This window comes from Charadrius vociferus, unplaced genomic scaffold (assembly GCF_000708025.1).
Source record: "Charadrius vociferus isolate BGI_N301 unplaced genomic scaffold, ASM70802v2 scaffold477, whole genome shotgun sequence".
In the NCBI taxonomy this organism is placed as follows: Eukaryota; Metazoa; Chordata; class Aves; order Charadriiformes; family Charadriidae; genus Charadrius; species Charadrius vociferus.
In genome coordinates, this window is record NW_009649449.1 from 5,118,402 (window position 1) to 5,128,183 (window position 9,782).

General features: G+C 48.3%; 1 protein-coding gene across 1 annotated transcript in view; it reads left to right on the forward strand.

The window, feature by feature from the left end:
- Positions 1-7,004, forward strand: part of PRDM16 (PR domain containing 16) — a 214,421-nt gene extending 207,417 nt beyond the window's left edge. The window contains exons 12-16 of the mRNA XM_009889626.1: positions 24-193; positions 1,518-1,692; positions 2,944-3,174; positions 4,133-4,307; positions 6,870-7,004. Of these exons, the coding sequence (XP_009887928.1) occupies positions 24-193; positions 1,518-1,692; positions 2,944-3,174; positions 4,133-4,307; positions 6,870-7,004 (886 nt within the window). The remainder of the gene's footprint in view (positions 1-23; positions 194-1,517; positions 1,693-2,943; positions 3,175-4,132; positions 4,308-6,869) is intronic.
- Positions 7,005-9,782: the final 2,778 nt, after the last annotated feature.

Here is a 9,782-nt window from a genome sequence, read left to right on the forward strand (position 1 = left end):
TGGCATTTGCTTCTATTTTTCAGGTGTAAATACTGTGACAGGTCATTCAGCATTTCCTCCAACCTCCAGCGGCACGTTCGAAACATCCATAACAAGGAGAAGCCATTCAAATGTCACCTGTGTAACCGGTGCTTTGGGCAGCAGACCAACTTGGACCGACATCTTAAGAAACACGAACACGAGAATGTTCCAGGTAGGAAGGGGCGTCCCTGTGCGGTTCTGTCGGGGCACTGGAGGGAGAAGACACCATGGGCTGGTCTCTCTGGTCTCTGAGAAGCCTTTATGGAAAGCACTGTTTCTTAAGGCTGAATGTCGTAAGTCGGCAAAAACCAAACGCCGACTCCTCAGGCAGCCAGAGGTGCGCTTGTCCACAGAGCATAATTGTAAGACACATGCACTGATGCACAGTCCTCAGCCCTGCCACGCTCCTGTCAGGTATTACTGATACATGGCCTTTTCCAGTCCGTAAAATAGTGATCGTCACAGTAACTTCCTGGGCACTCTGTCCAGAGAGCGTAACCTCGCACTGGGAGAGCTCCTGGTACATCGCTGATGTGGACATGCCAAGCTCTACCAAGAGTTCTCAAACTGAAATGCATTTTGTGAAGTTCAAGAAGGTAAATTTACTTTGACTTAAGATAAAAACTGAAGGAAGAAATCCCCGTGCTGAAGCCAACTAAGTGACTGCCCCGCCTAGGAAAAAGATATGGAAAGTTATAGGCAGACAGCTGTGCAACGGAGAGTGGTTCTTAAATTGTAGGTACCATCCTTAAATGCTAAATATCACTTATGTTATCATAGAATCATAGTGTCATAGGACAATTTGGGTTGGAAGGGACCTTAAAGCCCCCCCAGTGCCACCCCCTGCCCTGGGCAGGGACACCTCCCCCCAGCCCAGGTTGCTCCAAGCCCCGTCCAACCTGGCCTTGAACACCTCCAGGGATGGGGCAGCCACAGCTTCTCGGGGCAACCTGCCCCAGGGGATCACCACCCGCACAGGGAAACATTTCTTCCTCATATCTCATTTAAATCTCCCCTCTTCCAGTTTGAAGCCATTCCCACTCGTCCTATACATGCCCTTGTCAAAAGTCCCCCCCCAGCTCTCCTGGAGCCCCTTTAGGCACTGGAAGGGGCTCTGAGCTCTCCCCTTTTTGGCCTTCTCTTCTCCAGGCTGAACCCCCTCAACTCTCCCAGCCTGTCCTCCCAGCAGAGGGGCTCCAGCCCTCCCAGCATCTCCGGGGCCTCCTCTGGCCCCGCTCCAGCAGGTCCATGTCCTTCTTATGTTGGGAGCTCCAGAGCTGGAGGCAGCACTGCAGGGGGGTCTCCCTGTAGCTCAAACCTGGAAAACATGAGCTTCCTTTGGCTGCTTTGGTCCATGAGATTTCTCTTAAATGTTAAATTATTAATATTTAGTGAGAGGATTGTTATGTAACGTTCCTCCTTTATTTTTCCTCGTAATAATAGCTTTGACAATATCTGATGGTTTCTCCTGTTCTCTTTTCTTGTTTCTCACGCAGTGAGCCAGCACTCGGGAGTCATTACAAACCACCTTGGGACCAGTGCCTCTTCCCCAAACTCGGAATCAGACAACCATGCACTTTTAGATGAAAAAGAGGATTCATATTTCTCTGAAATCAGAAATTTTATTGCAAATAGTGAGATGAATCAAGCATCAACTTTAGCAGATAAAAGGTAGACAAGCAAATAAAATTGTCTGGTGACATCTATTGTTAACGTGGTTGAAAGACCAGTCAGCCTCTGTCCTGCTGTACTGATGTAAAACACTCAAAAAGAGAAATGTAACATTCGACTTCAAGCTCTAAGCCCTGTTAGGTCTTTTCAGAAAGTGACTTAAGTCAGGAGGGCTGACACCAGAGAGCCACTAGTGGTCGGAGACTGGTGGGAGCAACCAGTGGAGCAGATTTCCAGAGAAGTTGTTCTAAAAGAAGTCAGGCAGACTGCTGCCACTGGCTCCAGCGCAGTAGTTGTGGGAAAACACAATTTCTTCGCTAGATAAATACGTGATTGTTGAACTGTTACCTTCTGCTGTGAAGGCACGTGGCCTGGTCCGTCACCAGTCAGGGAGTACTGGTTAAGGACACCAGAGGCACCTGCTTTTCTAATCTATTCGTTTGTTTCAAATCTGTCCCTATCACAAACCTTATTTTGACTGAGTGATTTTCACCTGCTGCTCTCCTGTTTTGGCAAATAGCTATTTAGTGCCAATACTAAGGTTGAAGTCCAAAATGTAAGCATGACAAATCCACGTGATGATGTGATCCACGTAAGGAACAGTAAGAAGCGTGGAACATGCTGATGTGAAATTTCTGGTGAAGATGTTAATCTTATTTTTTGTCACTTGGTGCCATCCTGTTGGGTTCCAAGTCTGTAGGGCTGATGGTCCCACTCTCGTTCTCTTAACGTACTGTAAAACTGTTGGTTTTGTGGAGTCCACTAGGTCCGTGTGGGCCTTAATAGCAAAAGTAATACGAGAGGGAATTTAGGCTGGCTGTTAGATTACACCGTGAGGAAACATCCTCCTTCTGGTTGCTCAGAGGAAGATTGTTAGAATGCAGTAGCACAGAGAAGGAGGAAAGCCACTTGTCCCACCGATTTTGTATTTTAAGAGATGGAAAACCATCATTTAAATCCAGACTAGACAAAATTCTAGTTTGAAAAGCATTGGGGTTGGTTTATACTTGACATGCTTATTAGCCCTTAAGACACTGTGGATGCTGATTTGTAAATGTCTGAAACATGTCGGTTTTCCTTTTCCTTGCAGTTTAAATAATATGTATATGTACATAAATATGTCTCTGTATTTGTAGATATGTGTAAAATTATCAAAGTCTTGCATTACAGGGAAAATGCGTGACTTACACATTTGGCATCTTTTCTTTTTTTCTTTTCCTTCTTCTTCCCCGCTGTGACCAAATATTTCAGGCCAGAAATCCAGGATATTGATGGCAATTCCCAGTGTCATGGATTAGCAAATGAGAAAACAGAAGACGTGGATGATGAAGATGAAGAACTGGAAGAGGAAGATGATGACAGCCTGACAGGGAAGTCACAGGATGAAACGGTATCACCCACTGCGGAGCCCCGAGGAGCATTTGAGGATGAAGAAGACGAAGAGCCCACATCTCTCACCATGAGCTTTGACCACACCCGAAGGTGAGGTGGGCCATTCCCTTTGAGAAGTCAAATGGGGCTCAGACTTCTGACCCTGTGTCAGTGGTAGATTGTGAGTGCTATTGTTTTATTTTTCAAGCCATATATCATACCTCCAGTTTGATTTAAGCATTCACTTGAGAGATTCCATTTTCACCATGGCGGGGGACACAAAACAAGTGGACTGCAAGGACAATCTGTGAAAAGGTGTATGTCCAAGATTGAGAAGTTTATATCAGGAGAACAGTTAGTCCAACGCAGAAAACAGCATTTTGGGGGTACCAGAATTCACTAAAACACTGGTCAGGGCAAAGGAAGAGGCGTATGTATGCAATCCGTGTTTTGCTGCTCTACCCATTTTAGTTGTAGCAAAATGTTGTTGACTTCAAGTGGCATTCTCAGAGCTCTGGGAAAAAGGGAAGCCTTTTTTTCCCAAGGTCAAGCCATGTCTAGACACTTTTAAAATTAAAGTTGGTTGCACATAGTATAGGCTTAGCTTTTTCTTTTTTTTTTCCCCCCCTCAGTTTCCCAATTGGTATTCGTAACAAATGTCCCATGATGCAAGTATCTTACCTGATCTCAGTGCATCACTATTTTCATCACAACTCAAAGAAAATGCAGCAGTGTTCTTCAGACATTGATCCAGTGTCAAACATTTCAAGGCGTGGGCAGCAATTGGACATCTCCATAGGGAAGACCAAAGCCAATTGTAGCCACGCTGAATCACAAATATCTATAGCACCAATGCTTGTTTGTGCATAGTCACGCGCTCCACTTTTTCTTTGCTCCTTGCATTTGGTGTCGTTTTGGTGTTCGTCTGTCTGTCGGTTCATGCATGTGGCTTGTGAGACCCCATGGTATGTGCATGCAGGCACTGGGTTAGCGACCCTCGCATTGGCTAGATGTGAACGGTGAGATGAGCTAACAACGGGTCAACCCCTTCCCCTGGTCATTGGTACAGGTGTATTGAGGAGGACGAAGCCGGCTTGTTAGATTTGGAGCAGATGCCGAATTTTGGGAAGGGGCTGGATCTTCGCAAAGCAGCCGAGGAAGCATTTGAAGTTAAAGATGTGTTTAATTCCACCTTAGACTCTGAGACAATAAAACAGACTCTGTACAGGCAGGCTAAAAACCAGGTAGGTATATGACAGAACATTTTATCTAGCTTGCCACCAGCACGTACGATAGGATTAGCAAGCAGCTGGCCTCCTTTAGCTAAGGTTTATTTTCCCCTTCCAGTGAGCAGGAATTCTGCCTGCAATGCCTGAATCATATGTGAACCGTGTCTTGTTGTAACTATACTACAAGAGAGGAGGAACGCAGTGGGCATCAGTTTTAGGTCACCGGAGCAATTGGTCATTTAGCCTGTGCTGTGAGAACATGCTTATATAGAAAGATAGAGGCATCTGTCTGTTTTTATCTGTCTGTATAAATGTTTTTATGACTATTATTTATTTGTACTTTGGGATGGGTCTTCAGTTGGTATATACTACGAAACTGGAGGTTTGGTCTGCAGGAACAGTAATAAAGTGTCCTTGGCTTTGATTGTAAAAGGTGTAATAGACAATAGTATGTCCAGGACGTGCAGTCGAGCGAGTCTAGAGGGCTTCCTCGTTTATCTCCCCGATTTCTAAAAAGCAAACCATAAAATGGAAATCTGCCTTCTGAGCCAGACCAGTTCAGACCCACCAAGAAACCTCAAAATGACATCACAGCACCTATTGGAGTTTTGAGAAAAATCTGGGGGCATGGGGCAGATCCGTTTGTGCTCTCTGCTTTTTCATTAAACCGAAATACTCAGTCTAGTTTTATGAAGTTCGTATCTTGGTCCCTGCAAAAGTATTCTCAGAAAAGAGCTGTTCAATGAAGTTACCTCACCAGACTGGACTGGGGAGAGCGTGCTCAACCCTTCATGGGGGATGAGTGCAGCTGTTGTCTTGGAGGCCCTTTCTAAACTTCAAGCGACAGAATTTGACTTGAAATCTATTTTAAATGTCCAGCAAAGCAGTAGCTGAATGCAGTTGCCAAGCAGAACGTGATTTTTATATATCATCACCCCAAACTTGTGAAATTATTGTCCTCCTTCATAGTAGGTGCTAGTATTGATGCCGGGGAAGGTCTGCTTGAAGATAAGACGCAGCTTTTTTCGGGGGTGAAACTAATTTAAACACAAGCCACTTGCCTGACTCCTACGTGTGTCCTGTTACTAATACGCCAAATGTACTAACTGTGTGGGACCAGCTCGCTCTTTCCAAATTTGTAGTGCATTGGTAGGTGCAGCCTACGCTTGGGTGGGGTGGGGTATTTTTGGTTTTTGAACCGATGTTACAGGGTCTGAGACGCAGGACTGGTTACACTCAAATCGCGATAAGTAACTTAAATAATTCAAACCGTCTCTTGTGCACAAAATGTAGTTGTAAAACATCATCAGTGTGCGCAGCACAACACTCCTTTGTGGCCGTCCTTCTTGTAAGCAGTTCCAGAAGTGTGCATGTGCGTAACGCTACAAAGCCGTACCTCTTCCAGCACACACCTACAGTACATCAATGTGTTGACTTGACAAGTAGATCTGACTCTCCCCTTTTAAGAGCAGAGGCTGAAGTTGGATAACTGGTTTGTATTGTCACCATTACCGCGGCATTACGAAGGGTCCTGCTGTACTGAGCGTTGTACTCACGTCCCAGATAACGTATGGTCTGTGTCTGTTGCTCTGCAAAGGATTGTGTGTGGGTGGTGTAACCTCGGTGTGAAGCGGAGGGCTACACGGCCGCAATCCCATTGCCAAGTAGGAGTGTGCATTGCACCAGCTCACGCTGACCAGGGACAGTGGGGACCATGTCCTCCTCTGTTTCAGGTCATGGGTGGCAATTACACTTCCCCACCGGTGTGTGAGGCTGTCGTCTGCCTAAGTCTTCACATCACTCGTGTGGGCTGTGAAAGGGCACAAAGGTATATGGGACAAATCGTCTTGGAAGAGGGAGCGCGTCTAGGTTACAAAGCAGCAGGCAGATTGTTATAGAGAAAACACACGTCTCGGTGCATTTTTCTCAGCAGACACTTTTAACCATTTCACTGCAGCGATAAATCTACCCTGGCAAGAACACACAAACACGCTGGGAATGCCAATAAGCATTTTGTGCCTATATTCCTCAATACCTGTGGTTTCTGCGGGCCCCAGGGAGCTCGTGCCAAGCAGTGAGTCGGGACGGGCCGCCTGCTGTCCGCGGCTGGCGCGGATATTGCCGCGCCATTTCTGCGGCGTGTCGCCAGGCCCCAGCCTCCCTTGGCCACTCGCTTGTCTGGAGGTGTACTTTTTTTAACAACAAAGCAAACTAATTGGCATTCTGCATGCCGCTGCTTTCCCCCGAGAGCAGAGCCTAGAGCCAAGCGTGTGGGTTTGTGACCAAGCACAGAGCTGGGGCGGAATGGACTGGGTCCTGAAAAAGCCAATGGGAACGATGGCCTCTCCCAACCAACCCTCCAGCTGCCTAAAACTCCGTGGCAGGTTTGAGCGGTGGGAACGCCGGGTGTTATCCTGTACGTGTAGACCGGCTGGCACGGTTCGAGCCCCGGCCGACGGCTGGTGGGTGCCGCGCGTTTCCTGGAGGGCTGGGTGGTCCTGCGCTCCGCAGGGTTGTTGCAGCCTGTCCCGCGCGTGCCCTCACGCCTGTCCTCTGCATTGCTCTCTCCTCCTCCAGGCTTATGCAATGATGCTGTCCCTGTCTGAGAACGCTCCCCTCCACGCGTCCTCCCAGAACTCTCTGGGTGCTTGGTTGGACATGGCAGGAGCAGCTTCAGAGTCGGGGACCTTTAACCCCATCAACCACCTCTGAGAGGTCAACAAGGCACTGGCCAGAGTCCGAGCGAGGAGGCGGTGGTGCTGCAATTATCCTAGCAAAACTCCTAGCAAGCAGAAGATGGATGAGAGGGCCTCAGGGAGTCGTCTGGACTTTCGGCTGAGAAGGAAACCTGTCGCATCCGACCTACAAGTCCTGCATTTTTATCTATCCAGAGTTTTCATTTCTAATTTATCAGAATGAACCTCTCCAAAACTGGATAACCCTGATGCAGCCCTAGGATTTCACAGTCTGTAGGAATAGCATGAGCAAGGCACGAATTGCAACAGTGCAATCAAATATTGGCCCCTCTAACGTTACAAACCGGTGTCACTGAGCCAGTAAAGCCTGCGTGTTCGTGAAAGCTTGAAACCATTCGGTAGCATTTCCTTTCAATTCAGCTGAATCGTGAAGTAATAAGGAAGGAGAGCCAGGTGTGACCTATCCCTGGTGCAATTCTGACATAGTCACTGGAGTTATACCAGGGAAGGGTAAATTCAACCCGTTTAATTGACCCCCAAAAGAATTTGAAATTCTCTGCTCCCGCAGAAATGCCGTCCTGTCCTTTGTTCCCAACAAAACGTATTGGCACAGTGCGAAGCTTCGCCAGCGTGAGGCCACGTCGCCTGCAGTCGTGATTCACCGCATGCAGCGTCCCGGTTGAGAAACCTTCAGCCCGGAGCGTTGCTGAGGTTGGGGTTATCGATGTGACATGCAAATATGTGGTCACGGTCATCGGCTGTGCCCTGAATGCCCTTCTGTGTGTGCCTACGCCGCAGTGTCCGGCGCTCTTTCCTTCTCTGCTCGTGCCTGTGAGCCCAAGCCGCCGCTCGGCCTCGGGACGTGGGGAGCGTCTCAGAAAAAGCCGCGCTCGGCAGGTCTGCCGGTGAGGGGGACGGTGGCACCGCGCGCACGCTGCCCTCAGTGCCCCGCCACTGCGCTGCTGAACGGTGCCGCGGCGAAGCCGTGGCCGAAGGGTGCAGGTGCGTGCGAGAACGCGTGTGTGGTGGGCGAGTGCGGCCGTACGGAGGGCAACTCCGACACCTCTTCTCGTTTATCTCCCAGGGCTTTTTTAGAGCGACGTCCTCTCTGCGTTGGTCGTATCCGGGAATCGTGGCAGAAATTTCTGACTCGTGCAGTTGTTTTGGTATGCTGGGTGGTTGCGTATGCGTAGCACACTGCTATTTGGCCTGTAATTTAAGTAGAAAGATTGAAATTTCCTTGCTTCAGCAACCTCAGGGGTATACCCCTCTCTAGTCAAGCACATAGCTAAGAATCGAATTGTCTCTCTGACTCTAAAATTGCTCGCAGAGATTTTATGAGTGATTTTAAATCACTTCAAAGTCTCATCTTCTTCACTGATACAAAGCAGCCTTCAGAAATACTGTGGTGTTTGTGCTGTTCTGCACTGCAATTGCAATCTGCTGCTGGAGCAGTGATTTCGTGGGTAAAGCTGAATTCCAGAATAGTCGGGAGAGCAATTAGCCCTTGCGAAGAATGACACCGGCTGCACAGACAAAGCTCAGAATGCGTGTCCCGAGAATGTTCTAATTGCAGCATCTAAAGATGAGAAGTGCCGAGGACTGGACTGCTCCTGCCAAAGCCGGCGGTGCTCCGCGGGCTGGCCGGGGAAGGGCTGCATCCAAAGCCAGGCAGGTCGAGGGGAACTTTTCCCGGTGATTTCAGCATATTTTAGTGCTGGGTGTGCTGCTAGTAAGTATTGTGTGGGGTGATAACTGCTTGCGGAACAGGATTAGTGGCAGATTTCAGAGGAACAGCACACAGCGCTCAGCATATCTGCCTGTAAGTACTTGACGTGCCCCTCTGCCGCCTCGGTGTGGAAAGGAACAGACGGAAGCTTCTGTGCCAGTCAGGTGTGAAGGGACACGGTGGTGAAGCCTCATCCCAGCGTGCTAGAACAAAGGCGACAGCTACGCAAAAAAAAAGCAGAGGTTGTGTTGGCAACAAGACCTTTGTAATTTGCTCTTCGTGCCCAAGAACACGCGTGAGGCTGGTTTTAGAGAGCCGGGAGCCTCCGCCTGTCCGCAGAGGAAAGCATCTAGGGTAGCTTCGGTACAGAAGGAACAAAAGGTAAATTAGCAGCATCAGTGTGTTTTCCAAGAACGTTTACCCTTCCTTTTTTGGTTTTCCACAACACCCTGTGAAAGTGCCCACGGCTCTGAGACCAACAGTCAGTGTGACCCGAACTGCTTCATGTATTTGCACAAAGCTCTTGGGCAAAGAGAGCCCGAGAGGCGACAACGTCACAAGAACCCAGGCTCTGCGAAGGAGACGGGACGCTCCCGTCCCGGCACATCTGCCTCTGCTGCTGCGGCAGCGCAGCCCTGCCCAGGCGCTCGGCCTTTAAATTATTCCCACGGGGGCCAACGGAAAATAATAAAAGAGTCGTTTCTTTTCCTGATGGAATTTATTTTAATCTGTATATAACTTGTAATTTTTTGCTAATTCTTTTCCTATTTTATTTCTTCCTTAACAGTATTTTTTGCAGTAGATATCATTATTGTGAAGAAATAATGTTAATATAAGTACGTAGTGAAGGACCAAAATTGTGTCATTGAGGTTGTACGTTGTATGATTGATAACCAGGGAGCAGGAAGATGTTGTCCATGTGCCAAACGACCCCCGTCAATCCTGCTACTCTTGCTGCCGACCCTCCAGACAATCATGTCTTTTCCTACGCTTGCCTTGAAGTCACCGCCGCCTCAGCCGCGGGTTTCTATTCATTACCTCGAGTATTTCCATAAAGGAGCTTTT